Source organism: Microtus ochrogaster, chromosome X (assembly GCF_000317375.1).
Source record: "Microtus ochrogaster isolate Prairie Vole_2 chromosome X, MicOch1.0, whole genome shotgun sequence".
Lineage (NCBI taxonomy): Eukaryota > Metazoa > Chordata > Mammalia > Rodentia > Cricetidae > Microtus > Microtus ochrogaster.
The window spans coordinates 22,048,247-22,062,830 of NC_022026.1; the positions used below are offsets into that span (position 1 = coordinate 22,048,247).

A 14,584-nucleotide genomic window follows, 5' to 3' on the forward strand; every position below is an offset into this window, starting at 1 on the left:
GAACTTATGGTATTAAATGCTTATACTGCATACTTAGGAACTTATGGTATTAAATGCTTATACTGCATACTTAGGAACTTATGGTATTAAATGTTATATTGCATACTTAGGAATTTATGGTATTAAATGTTATATTGCATACTTAGGAATTTATAGGATTAATTCTTATATTGCTTACATATTTTTAATTTGTATAGGTGCTTTACTTGCATGTATGTCTCTGTACCATACGAGTGCCTGGTGCTCACTGAGGCCAGAAGAGAGGGTCAGATCCCTTGAGACTGGAGTTCCAGACAGTTGTGAGCTGCCATTTCAGTGGGTGCTGAGAACCAGACCCACGTCCTCCAGAAGGCAGCCAGTGCTCTTGACCACTTAGCCATCTCTTCAGCCCAGAAATGCTTATATTTTAAAAGAAGACTTCCAGGGTGGAATAGAATCATCCTTCTCTAACTGACCCTATAAAAGTGAGAAGAATCAGGAAAACAATAAGGAAAGCAAAGGAGACAAGCTCTAGGAATCAAGAGCAAGGTGACTGGAAAACTAAACAGAACCAAAGAGCAAAGGGGCCACTCAGAAGCAGTACAAAGCATCCACAGCTCAGACTTAGGGATCTGACAAGCAAAACTCAACCCCATACGAACAAGATAAGACCAGAAAGTGCAGGCAGCCCCAATAATAATAGACTTACAGTCTCAGCCACAGGAGAAACCCATGGTTTTTATAAGTGGAAATTTTATCAGAAGCATGGCTCTAAGCACTTTAAAGCTCTATTGCAAAGTTCACATTCATTTTTAATTTTAATGTTTTCTTGGTGAAATGTCTTTAAGTCTTTGTAATATTCTTTTTTAATCCCACACAATATTTCTGAAGCCTATTGTCTTAGTTAGTGTTTCTACTGCTGTGAAGAGACACCATGACCATGGAAACTGTTATAAAGGAAAATATTTAATTGTGGTGGCTCACTTACAGTTCAGAAGTTCAGTCCGTTATCATCATGATGGGACATGGTGGCATGCAGGCAGACATCTTACGAAGGAAACAGGAATGCTGTGACTCACCAAGTGTAGCTTGAGCATATATGAGACCTCAAAGCCCGCCTCCATAGTGACACCCTTCCTCCAACAAGGCCATGCCTACTCCAACAAGGCCACATCTCCTAATAGTGCCACTTCGTTTCAGGGACATTTTCCTTCAAACCTCCACATCTAGCTTTTCAAATATTGCTATAGCTGCTTTTGTTAGAGCTGCTTTGAGTTAGTACTATAAAAAAAATCTTTTTCTTTACTTCTGTATTAAATCTATCCTCCTGTATAACAAGCTAGCTTTAGAGCAGACAAGCATTGTATTGCCCACCATCTCTGAGAGCTATAACCAAGAGTTCTCTCGTTAGGAGCTAAACTACTTTAGGGATCAGACAACAGTTCGGCCACAATTCAAGGGAAACCCTACTGTGAGTGGAGGGGGAGTGAAGAATGAGGTGAGGAGAAGCAGTCAAGGGAAAGGGAGAGGCTGCCATAGACTGAGAACTTTGAGCAGTGCAGGTGGCAGGCTGTGGAGTACATGGTAGTTGGTGTCCCCAGCTTCTGTGAAGAGGTACAGCACTAGTTTCAGGTGGTACTGGAGACACTGAATGACACAGACACAGACCTTTGGACTTCTCAATCCCTGTAGCATCCCTATTCCACTACAGAAACGAGTTGTCCATTTGCATCTCCTATTTTTTGTGGCATTTGGGGATATATAATGTGTATTACTTCCTTTTCTCATAACTATGACAAAACATCTTGTAAGCAGAGACTGCTTGTTTGTTTCCTGGCTGCCCAGACCTGAATAATCAGACAGAAACTGTATTAATTACATTATTTGGCCAATTAGCTCAGGCTTCTTATTAACTAACTCTGACATCTTAAATTAACCCATTTCTATTAATCTGTGTATCACCACGAAACTGTGGCTTACCGGTAAGGGTCTGGGTCCTTCTCCTTCAGCAGCTACATGGCATCTCTCTGACTCTGCCTTCTCTCTCTCTCTCTCTCTCTCTCTCTCTCTCTATATATATATATATATATATATATATATATATATATATATATATATATATATATATATATCTTCCAACCTGGCTATATTCTGCCCTGCCATAGGCCAAAGCAGCTTTATTCATTAACCAATAAAAACAACACACATACAGAAGGACATCCCACATCACATCTGACAAGAAGCAGCTTAAGGAAAGGATTTATTGTGGCTCAAGCTTCAAGGGATACATTCAATCCTGGCAGGGAAGGCATGGTGACAAGAGCAGGAGGCCAACTTATCACATCGCATCAGCAGTCAGGAAGTAGAGAGTGAGCAGGAAGTGGGGCTGGGCCATGAAACCTCAAGGCCCTACCCCTAGTGACACACTTCCTCCAGCAAGGCTCTACCTCCTGAAGGTTCTACAGTCTTCCCAAGCAGAGCTACTACCCAGGGATTGAGTGTTCAAACACATGATCCTACAGGGGACATTTCACATTTAAACCAGAACATCACAGCTTAGACATTTGTTCTGGGAACACAGAGTGGGGCTGTATTGAGGATCCAAACATTGTTGGCCTTGTGCAAACAGAGCTTTTTGGAGCTTTGGAGTGTCCATCCCACCTATGGCACACTAACTGAATTTGTCAGGGCCATTTGTGGCTCTAGATGCACATATAAATATTTCTGAAGAGATAGTCCAATTGGTAAAGTGCTTCCCTTCCAGGCATGATGAGCTGAGTTTGATCCACAGAGTCCATGGCAAAAAAAAAAAACAATGAAACAAAGCCAGGCATGGTTCATGCCTATATAATCCTAGCACTTGTAAGGCAGAGGCAGATGGATCTCTGTGAGTCCAAGACTGTCCTGGTCTACAGAGTGAGTTCCAGGACAGCCAGGGTTACACATTGAGACCCTGTCTTTAAAAAAAAAGGCTAAGTATGGTGTCCTGTATGGAATTACATGTTACATTGCATATTACATGCATGTAATTCCAGCACGGAGGAGGTAGAAACAGAAGGATCCCTGGGCCTCACTGCTCAGCTAGCCTAGCTTAGCTGACAAGTGGTAGACCAATGACAAACCTTATCTCAAAAAATTTATATGGCAATGGCATCCGAGGGATGAAATTTGCGACTATCCAGTGGCCTCTAGATTTGAGCATGAGTGCATAGCTTCTGGTCCGAATCTACTGCTGCCACAGACAAGTCACACTTAACTAGTGGGAAAAGTGAAGCAGGGCTCAGACTAGCGCAGCACCAGCCTATTTAACAGGCGCAGAGACTGATTTCAACAGGCCTCATCTGTGATCCACTGCCCTCCCCCACCCTGGGGCGCCTTTCTGGGGATTTCCACCAGAAGCCCTGGAGAGAGATTTTTCTAATCTGAGTGCCTCAGCAAGGGCAAACTTTAGACTTAGTATTCTTTTTTATTTTTGTCCTTTCTCCCCGTTTTCTCTATCTAATTTTGTTTACTTATTTTATTCTTTAATTGGATTTTTTTCACTTCTCTCTTCCACATTTTTTTCATTTTTTAAAAAACCTGGCTTCCTTTTTCTGTTTCCCTGCTCCCTTTTCTAGTTTTTATTATTCATTTACCCTCATTAGTTTTTAGCCTTTAAGTTTGACCTGTATTATTTTCCCCTTTCTTTTCTATTGTTATTGGTGATGCACTTGTTTTTAACTGAGTTTTAGTGGGGATTTTATTTTATTATTTTTGTTTTGTAATACTGAAGACCAAACCCAAGGCTTGTGACTGCTAAACAAATTGTTTCTCCACCGAACTACATCCTTGGCCCTTATTTTATTTTTTTTTTAAATACGGCCTTGCTGAGTAGCCCACACTCTCCCAAAACGTGTCATCTCCTGCCTCAGTCTCCCCAGTGGTAGGAGTGCAGACATAAGCCATCATGGTTGGATTTCTGGTTTCTGTGCGCTCCTTGTTGTTGTCATTGTTTCTCCTTTCTGGGCAGTCTTCAAGATCAAGCCTCTAAGAGAAAGCTGCTCATTAGGAAGATGAACATGTAGGAAACCTCCACTCCATCACACACAGAGATCCCAATGCAGAAGCACAGCCAATATGACTCCTTCAAAGGTTTATGACTCCAGTAACTGAATCCAAAGATACCCAAGTGGATGAAATAGTGGACAAAGGATTCAAAGATTGACCTAAAATCCTCAGTGAATTCAAAAGGATACGAATAAGTAGCTGAATGAATTAAGGCAAACAATATGGGATATGAAGGAGCAATTAAAAAGAGAGAGTCTGGGGGCTGGAGAGATGGCTCAGAGGTTAAAAGCATTGACTGCTCTTCCAGAGGTCCTGATTTAAACTCCCAGTAAACACATGGTGGTTCACAACCATCTATAATGAGATCTGGTGCCCTCTTCTGGCATTCAGGCAAACATGTAGACAGAACACTATATAACAAATAAAATAAATTTTTTAAAAAAGAGAGTCTGAAAAAGACTCCAACCCTAAATCGTCAGCCCCACACACATGCATAAAAGCAACGAATCCAGTATTATGTAACAGTAATAATTCAAAAAGAAGTTATGAGTTTCAGAGGGAGTGAAGGAACACAGAGGGAACTAGAAGAAGAGAGGGAAGGGTGGGGTATGATATGAATTCAGTTCTGAAGTATAAAATTCTCATAAAACCCAGGCATGGTGGTGCACGCCTTTTATCCCAGCATTTGGAGGGCAGCAGAAGGTGGATCACTGAGAGTTAGAGGCCAGCCTAGTCTACACACTAAGACAGGGGAAAAAAAACAAAGCTAAAAATAAAACTAAGATAGTACTGAGAGCTATGATTTATGCCTGCAATCCCAACCCCATCCCAGCACTCAGGAGGCAAAGACAGGATGATCAAGAGTTTGAGGATAGACTGAGTTCCTTAGTGACTCAATACAAAAACAAAACAGCAAAATGCGATAACATAATTTACATTCACCGAAGGCAAAACTGCTGCGATGGCATAGCAATATAAGTTGCTCGGGTTGCAGAAGAGCGGAGATAGTGGTGCACCCTTGCAGGAAGATGGATAACAGTCACTTGGAGAAAAATCTGAGCACTTTAGACACAGACCTGTCTTAAAGTCAACAGTCGCACTCCTAGATATAAACATAGCTTCCCAGCCATTTTACCCCACAAGAAACAATGCTTGTGTGACTCTTAGAAGCAGGATGGCAAGGCTGTTCAGGGTCAGGTCCAACACATCCAGGAGCTTACCCTCAGGGATAAAGATCTCAGGGATGGAAAGCTCTGCCAAGGATACCATGAACCATGCCCCAGAACACAGGTAGCACCTCCTAGGTATACTAACTCCTGACTGGAAACAACCAAAATGCCCTCTTCAGCAGCAGAGCGGAGGCTAGTATGGTGGCACTCACCTGCAGTCCCAGCACATGGGAGGCAGAAGCAGGAGGATCGTGAGCTCGATACTTCGCCGGGCTACTCAGTAGTACAGAGCCCATCTTTTTTTTTTTTTTTTAAATGAGAGTAGGGAGGCTGAAGAGATGGCTCAGCAGCTAAGAGCACTTGCTGCTCTTCCAGAGGATGCAAATTTCTTTCTTGCTTTTCTTTCTTTCTTACGAGCACCCACGTCAGGCATCTCCTGATCCAGTTCCAGGGGATCTATCGACCTCTTCTGGCCTTCTTAGGTACCAGACACACATAGTGTACAGCATACAGGCAGGCACTCATACATACACACAAAATAAAATATAAATATTTAAAACCAAACCAGAGGCATGGAATGGTATACAGACTGAGATTAAATCAGTATGACAATACACTAATTCCATGGTTGCTAATTCAACGATTCACTACACCTTGTTTCAATCCCAGTGTCAATACAGGTGCACTTATAGGGCTGTTAGTGACCATGTGCAAATGGGATTAAAAATTAAAGTCACTCAGAGGCCAGGTGTGTTCTCAATTGGGGTCAAAAATGTGGACCCTCTTCCCTTTTAAGCTGTGATCAAATATCTTTTCCTTAGCACCACATACCTCACATTTTTGTGCTTTCCTGGTGATTTCCCCTTAAACATGGCCCCAAGTGGTGAAGTCTGGAGTTCTTCCACACAAGACAGCTGGAGGTGCCTTACACAGACACAAGCGTGTGAGATAAGCTATGCTCAGACAAGAGTTAGAAGTCTGTTTCCCATAAAGTCAATTGTCATAAGCCAACAGTGTAGAACGAGCAAAGAATGCTTTTAACAAAATGCTCATGAAGCAAGCTCTATGGATTGGTAGATTGACAGATGCTTAAGATTAGAGAGAATTGCAGGAACTTGGCTCTATTCCCCCCTGGGAGCACTTTGAAAACTGGAATAATTTAATGGAATGCAAAGGAAATGCTAGCACTCTAGAACATTCTAGAAACCAAGGAAAGAACTCCCCAAATTTCAGCTGGAGAAAACTGGGTACAGACATTCTTGGGCAAATTATGACAACATTGGTGCCTCATCGCCCCTGCAAGGCCTTCTTGGGTCTCCATTCTGGACCTTTAAAGTATACCCTTCTACATGCTTATATGTACTCTCAAATAACACTTACGCCTGCTTTCGATTTTTTGTTTGGTTTTTCAAGGCAGGGTTTCTCTGTGTAGCTTTGGTGCCTGTCCTAGAACTAGCTCTTGTAGACCAGGCTGGCCTCGAACTCACAGAAATACACTTGCCTCTGCCTCCTGAGTGCTGGGATTAAAGGCGTCTGCCGCCACCGCCCAGCTGCCTGGTTTGGATTTTTAATTCACAAATATGCATCCAAATCCGTGAACTCTTCTAGAACCTAGTGCTCTTCAATCATGCTTGCCTTATGAAACATGTTGGACATGGCCTTGAGCTGTGGGCTGCCTCCATTGCATTTACTGGGTGCACGGGCTAAGTCTGCATTCATGCACTCCCTTACCCATGGAAATTCAGAGAGTTCCCCAAAGGCTTTCCCTCATCGACATCCTCATGAATGTGTCCTTGCCCTCACGGTAGTGGGTTCTTCCTTCTAGAAGGGCAAACTTAGGAGATATCTCAAAGGATTTATTTGAGTGCTTAGAAAATGGCCAGGCACATAGTGATTTCTGTTCTACCAAGTTACCCGCTCAAGGGGCTGCCCTCTACGAACTGCACCCTCCACCTCAGCATAGGGAAGACTACCAGTCTGAACCCCACCCACCCTTGTTGGGTTAAAGGTATTGTCGTGTTTGCAAACCTGCTATATGAGCATTAATTTCGGTCTGCAGCTTCAGAATCAGCCAGGATTGGTGCCACGGAATGCCTTTTTCTTCACCCTAGGAGAGTCCTCCTCTTTGCTTTACCTCGGGATGAGGATGGGATGGGATGGGGTCTGAGAACGGGATGGGGTTTGGAAGAAGTGGGAAAATTGCAGCCTGCCAACCCAGCGTCATGGGTGTGTGGCTGCTTGTAACCATAGTTGCTGTCGCCACAGCTTGGGGCTCGAAGACCATCTTCTATCTAGCTACTCTTCTGTGGAGCACTGAGAGCTACTATGGGCTTCCTTGCCCACTGTCCTGTTGAACAGTTGGCCTGGCTGTGGAACAGGGGCTTCCCGATCTTTTCTATGTTGAGTGCTTCACAGCCATCCCAACACTGGATCCTCACAAGCCTCTGGCCCATGTGTGGCTACTTTCTCCACTTTACAGGAGGAAAGAGCCACAGAGAGTGCAGGTCTCCTTCCATGAAACGTGTCTGGCCAGAGGAGGTGAGAAAAAGAGAGACAAGGCTGACTGCACTACACACTCAAGACTCCACCACCTGCACACACACACACCTCCCACCCACCCTAGGCCCCCCACACCTCCTATACTCCAACCCGCCTCCCATCCCCATACCCCATCCATAGACTTGGGCCAGCCAGGCTAAGAATTCCAAACAACCAAGCATACGCATTCTTATTGGCTAGGGCCTCGACCATGGTCTAACAAGGGTTGATCTGGTTGGTGGAGGGTAGGCCAATGAGAAGGCCAGAATGAAGGCATGACGTCAGTAGAAGGGTACCCTTGTTTGTGTTTAGCGCTAGTGTGTCTATGGTGACGGTGTCTCGGAGGGCCTAGCTGGTCTTGTGAAGACTAGGGATACCCTTGTCCTCACAAGCCAGGCCACGTAGACTTAACACTAGACTCATGAGCTCCAATGAACAGACGGCCGTTGAAGAAGTAGGCGTGGACTCCGAGGATGGGGAGGCCACTGAAGTCTGCCTGGAGGGCCCAAGCTCACTGCGGAATCTCGACCTGAGCCATGATGTGGGATCTTCACAGAGTAGCGTAAGTGAGGATGACATCGAGACTGAGGGCAACTCAGACCTTGAGTCAGGGTCCAAGCTACCGGTGCAGGATCACAGCGAGCAGTCTGTCTCCTCAGACAGCGACAAAGAAGACTTGAAGGCTTGCTTGCCTCTTGTCAACGACGACGATGGGGTTGAGGAAATGGTGCAGCAGCCAACCGACCAGATACGCCAAAGTGTTAGAAGCCGCTCCTCCTCAAAAAGCTGTACCGCCCAACAGTCTACCCCTTGGGCAGGTGCAGAGGCAGACCGCAGCAGGAAAGGCAGGCTGGGCAAGAGATTGGTAGACGTGAAGCAGGCCTCTGGGGCCCCTGTCCACCACAGGGGGGCCAAAGGAGGCAGGGCGCGCAGGACAAAAAAGAAAAAGAAAATCATCAAGAGTAAGAAAGCAGCCCCTGCGGACATCCCAGAACCATCTCCCGACCCTGACTCGGATGAAGAGAATGAGGTACAAGTGATGAGGGTGAGCATTTGCTTCAAGAACGGAGGGCAGATCATATCCAGTAATGCTATGGATCCGGGAAATAAAATCAAAAGAGAGGATGTTCGACCCAGGGGCAATTTTCATCATATGACTGGCTCTCTGCAGGTGGGTGCTCCCAGGAGCCATGCATTGGGCATGGGAAAGCTAGGAGGCTCTTGTTCTAACAGAAAAGCAGCTGCATCCAGAGGCAAGGAACCAAGCAAGCCCCGTTTCCCAGGAGCTGCTGCGGGTGGGCTAATGAAGGCCAGTTCTAAGAAAAAGTCAGTCCAGGAGAAGAAAGCCCTACAGGATGCCCCAAGATTCACCGGGCGAAGACCTGTCCCACAGTGTGGACAGAGACCAAAGGCAGCTCCTGGGGAAACAGCCACCTTTCCTCCAATAACCTGCGTCTCCACACTTGAGAGTTCTAAAAAGCACTGCGCAACACCTCTAGAAGCCAGCGAGCCTGCACATGGGCCATCCAGAAAGAAAGCAACAGCAAAGAATACGAGGGAGGCCCTGCCAGCAGCCAGGGCAGACAGAGGCCTTGTGTATAAAGATACCGTGAAGAATTTGGCAGCGATGACTCCAACACCAGAGTCCTGCAAGATCAAGGAAAATCCCCGTGCCCGAGTGAGTAGAGCACCCTCTGTCCCCTCTCACCCCACCCTTTCCCTCCCCAGCACAGACCGTTGCCCCGCTCCCTCTGCCACTATCTTGGCCTGGGGGTGGTCAGTGGACACTCGCCCTGATTAGGATGTCCGGTGTGGGGTCCTGGTCATAAGGAAGGGTGGATATGAGGGAGCCTCAGTTAGGTGTTGGCTACTGTTCCCTCCCTGTGCATCTCCTCTCTCTAGCCAGGCAGGGTGGGAAGCGGGCCTGGCTACAGTCTGGGTGATTTGGATCCAGAGAGCCCTTCCAGTGTGGGCTGCACAGCTTGGCTGTAGTCAGACCCAAGGGCCTCCTGATCCTCCCTCCTGGCTCTTCCCCAAGGAAGCCAGGCCAGGATCTGAGCCTTTTCAGTGCTTGGGGGCTCCATTCCTGCCTCTTGCCCTGAGGCTGAAGGAGGAAGAGAAGGTGCGGATGGGATGAGCCTCACAAGCCTCCATTTTTTTCTCCCACTTGCCCCTCAGCCCCTCCATGACATGTACTCACTGAGAAATTTTTGTGCCAGCTTCCAACACGCAGGGCAGTGCGACCTTTCACGTGCATGCATCGTGGAGAAATGAGCAGTGGAGACACCAACCTCCGAGCACCCCAAGTTTCAGCAAATTCCCAGCTCGTAGCCCTGAAGTGGAGAGGCACCAGCGCCAGAACACCTGCGCCCACTGGTGAGTCTTTGGGCTTTGAGAACAGTGGAACAGAGGAGGGACGCTTTAGTCTCTATCACTGAGGGATTGCAGTCTTCTTTCTGGGCTTCCCTATCTAGGCAGACAGCTCACAAGACTGGTTGTGGGCGGGCCATGTTGTCAGATGAGTGGGATTGTGGTGTACGTGGCTTTAAAGGGTAGGACAACTCCAACTCTAGAAGCTGGCTCAGCACTCCAGAGTTTTTTCTGGTGAGCCCTATTTGCTGGCCTCTTCCCAGGTCCTGGTTGTGGCTACGACCTGACTAGAACCGACCCAGGGCTAAAGTCCTAGGGGTCTGTCTCTGTGCATCAGGGAAGACAGGCCCAGAAACTGAGAAAGCAGGAGGTACAAGTTGCTGCCAGCAGAGGGCGATGTTGCCTCATTTTAGACCTCACCAGGCCCTTCCCACCTGAACCCCAAGCCTGGATGCTGCACTCTGTTCTCTTTCAGGTGACCAAGAACCATCTGTGGTCTCCCCACTCCCTGCTGGGGAGAAGCAGAATCAAGTACCAGGGACACTGGGGTGTCAACAGGTAAAATGTTCTTATCTGCGAGAAACGACAGCCCTGCTAGATGGTGGTAGCCAAGTTAACCTGGCCTGCTCGCATGGTCCCGCACTCCACAGAGAGAGGGCACCTCCTCTCTGCTCAGGATTGAGTACCAGTCTTGTTGAGTACTGTGGGGTGGGATGTAGGACTGGGAGGACTGGGAATGGAGTGGGGAGGAGACCAGGATATTGAACGATATTTTTTCCCCTCTGTCTGCTGGGCTAGTGTCCTTTGCTAGAGAAAGAAGCATACAGGCTGAGAAAACAACTCGGTATGACTGACCCTGGGCAGGGATGGGTGAGGGCAGGGGCAGAGGGAGCTAGGTACATCGGCACCGATACCCAGGAAAGGCTAGCTGGCTGCTACTACTGTATTGGGGGCGGGGTGTAACACCAAGCAGATAAGACTGCTCTCCCACAGTGCTCTGCCGAGTGCCCACCCACACCGTTCTCCTGCAGAGGGCATTTCCACATGGTGCTCTGAGAGCGGTGGAGGAGTCAGTCCCGGGGACTTTTGCAGATTGCCAGTTGGGGAATCCCTGTGGATAGAAGGGGGAAGCGGGCGGGGCAATCGGTGTAGTTGAGTCCTGCGTGTCTTTGTCTGGAGTACCCATTCGCACCTCTCTGTTCCAGCCGTCATGAGGGCCCTCAACAAAAGGTTCCAGGCCCTTTGAAGTGAATGTTCTGCTCTCCACAGCCCTCCCCCCACTCCTGACTGTTAAGGCGGCCAGGGTGGGCCTGACTTGGCTCTGCCTGACAGGCTGAGCCCAGCTTCCCTGTAGGAGAGATCAGACTACAACTCATGGATCCCCGGGGCTGTGATGTGGCCCTACTTCTTCCTTCTACCTGTTCCACAGCCAAAGCCACCTTTTATGCCCCTCCTTTTGTCCCCTGTCTGCCTCTGGTGACAGATATTGCACATTAAAGTAGTTGTGTCCTGTGGTCTGTCTGCTCTTTCTCTTTTTGTTAGGGATGGGGTTCAGAAAGTATGGGGAGCTGTTCTTTCCCCAGCCCTTTAAGAACAGTAGCCCTAGGGGTAACCTGGGCTAAGCACTTCTGCTTCTGAGCAGGTGCCTTGCACTCCAGTTTATCCCTGTGCACTGGGTTTGGGTTCTGCCCAGTCACCGTTTCCTCTCTTCCCTATCGCCCTGTCCCTTCCTTGACTACCGTCCTCCTCTGGGACAACCATAGAACCCATTTTTGCTTTCTGTTCCCTTAATTCTGCAGGAACTCTGAGCCCTTTCCTTGGACTAAGGGGGTCCTCTCTTCTGGATCATTTCAGCAGACATTAGGGTAACATTTGGGCTCATCTTACCCCTTTCCTGGGCTCCATCCTTTTTTTTTAAATGTGCATTGGTGTTTGGCCTGCAAGTATGTGGAGGTCAGAAGAAGACACTGGATCCCCTAAAACTGAAATTACAGACAGTTGTAAGCTCCCATGTGGGTGCTGGGAATTGAACACAGGTCCTTTGGAAGAGTAGCCAGTTGTCTTAACCACTGAACCATCTTTCCAGCACCCCTGCCACCAGGCTCCATCTTTTGTGGATCATTCTCTCCTTGCGGAGGCATCACACTCAGGAATGACTTGTCCAGAATTTGCACATTATCCTTGGCCTTCTGAGTAGCCTTTACCTTGGGAATTCAGTTTCCATGTCCTCTGCTTTATCCCCGATCCATTGCAGTAGAGGGGTGGAAACCAAGACCACACCCTGGTGGGCAGTGGAGCAGAGCAGAGCTGCAGGAACTTGCTGTCGGGAAAAGGGTTGGAGGGGAAAGGGAACATCACCTGCTCATCTCTAGAACTCAAGATGATGGCATGAGTCTATAGTAGTTCCTCTGAGCCAGCCTGGAGGAACTGCATGCTAGCTGCTTAAGGAAGGGTCAGGGACCAGAGCCAGCACATCTTCTCATCCTGAGCAGCCAACTGCCCTTCTGCTCTCATTGGTTGCTAAGCTGATTCATCCACACATGCAAGAATGGCAGCCACATGAGCTTTGGACCTCCTGCACAGTACAAGTTTTCCTGAATAGGATGCTTCTACATCTCAGATCTGCCTTCCAGACTGCCCCTTGAGACCCCAGGGCCTCTACGTGAGCCCTATGCTCTGAAGTTACCATCACAGTTGGGAGGTTTTTGTGCCTTGAGCCAGGCACCAACACTAAGCAAGGTTTGGAGCTCAGAGGTAATTCCATAGTTCAGTGAGGTCAGGCAGATGCAGGTTCACAAGAGGCTGCTCACTTCACACAGAATGAAGATAAATCTCAGGAGTCTATCTCCTGGTCCTCTTGTGTGTGCTTGTGAATCTGTGGATGGCATGTGATTACCTTGGAGGAAGAAAGGCCTGACTTGAAAAGTGGTACCAGCTGGGGCGGGGGAGCAACTGCACACAAGGCACAGCTGGTCTTCACTAGAGTGCTCCGTCAAGCCCTAAGACGTGGTGAGCACAGAGTAGGAGAAACTGGAAATCAGCAAACTGACTGCCCAAAGGTGAGGGCTGTTGAACGGTAGGAATTGCTGGGGTAGGCTCTTGGTCCTTCTCCGAGATGAACACCTCTCAACAGTCTTGGTCAGGGGAAATTGTCGAGTCGGTAAAGTTGTCACCTTACAAGCATAGGGACCTGAATCTGGATCCTCTTAGAAGCTTAAGCTCACACCTGTCACTCTAGACCTGAGGCAGGACAGGGAGAAAAGGCCTGTCTCCAGAGCTTACTGCCAGCCAGTCTAGCCCGTTGCTGAGCTCTGAGCTCAAGGAGAGACTCTGGCTCAAAAACTGAGGTGGAGAGCAATAGAGAAAAGCACTATCTCTGGCTCCCACAAGTATGACCACACAAAAACACACAAAAATTGTTTTGTAAAACATGAATTTGGTTTTAAGAAAAGGGTAAATGTCTTGTCTCGGGGCAAGAATGATTACAGACTGTCTTCCTAAATAACAATTGGTGCCTCATCTATAAAGCAAGAGTTCTCATGGGTACCAGGCACACAGGATGAGCTCAGGGAGACAGCACATCATCCACGTGGGAGGACAGTGACCTGAGAGCCTGAAGGGACAGTGGGGAACACCCCGGTCAGAGCCCCTCTCTGAGAAGATAGTGTCATTCCTCAGGCTGGGGCTCTCATCCCGAGTCTCGTGGCTACTTCTGGCAAGGGTGAGAGCTGAGTGCAGTGTGACAGACTCACAGCTGGGCTCTGGCAGCTTGCACGTGGAAGCCAGACCTGGCTGTGGTGAATTCCAGCACCAGGCACTGTTCGTGCAGGCTCGGGGCCATTGTCATCAGTACAGCTGCATGCCGAAGCCATGGCAGGACACCAACAGCTCTGTGAGAATGACTTGGCCAGCCCTGCCCTGCCCGCTGAGCACACAGCCTCTCTCATCTTCATTCAGACCTACTGTTTCCCAATACTGTTGCTGTGGTCCGCTGACCCTGCTGCCTCTAGGGGAGCAAGCGCAGGTTCCCAGGCTCAGGTCTGAAGAGTAAATCTGGACCCCATTGGGAAGGAGGAAGTAGGATGCTTCCCTTCCTTCCTTTCCCCTCCCTTTCTCAGTCTGCCCCCACCTAGAAGAGGGGTACCCTCCCTGGAGAGCACCCAGGCTCTGTCCTTCTGCTATTCATTCAGCTCGGGGAGAACCTACAGGGTGGCTGAGCTGTGTTTCTTCCTTGATGCTCTGGCACTCGGGGGCCCCTACAACCTCCCACCAGGACTGGGAACCAGGACTCCCTTGAGTTCCTTTACAAACATGGCCTGGAACTTTGGTGGCAAATAGATGGTCCCCTTCTCAAGGCCCATGTAACAACCCAGAGCAGCCAGGGACCCCCAGCCCGGCAGCCACAGTCAGCTGTGCAGACGCCCAGTGCTCTGCATTCGTGGCTGTCAGGTGACAGCCATAGGGTCCACGTTTCCACATCA

The 14,584-nt window shown here is 48.3% G+C and overlaps 1 protein-coding gene across 1 annotated transcript in view; it reads left to right on the top strand.

Annotated features, from left to right (window-relative positions):
- The first annotated feature begins 8,154 nt into the window (after window positions 1–8,154).
- LOC102001841 (uncharacterized protein CXorf49 homolog) overlaps window positions 8,155–14,584 on the top strand; it is an 8,808-nt gene continuing 2,378 nt past the window's right edge. Inside the window, exons 1-3 of the mRNA XM_005358639.2 lie at window positions 8,155–9,411; window positions 9,953–10,109; window positions 10,579–10,661. Of these exons, the coding sequence (XP_005358696.2) occupies window positions 8,155–9,411; window positions 9,953–10,109; window positions 10,579–10,661 (1,497 nt within the window). The remainder of the gene's footprint in view (window positions 9,412–9,952; window positions 10,110–10,578; window positions 10,662–14,584) is intronic.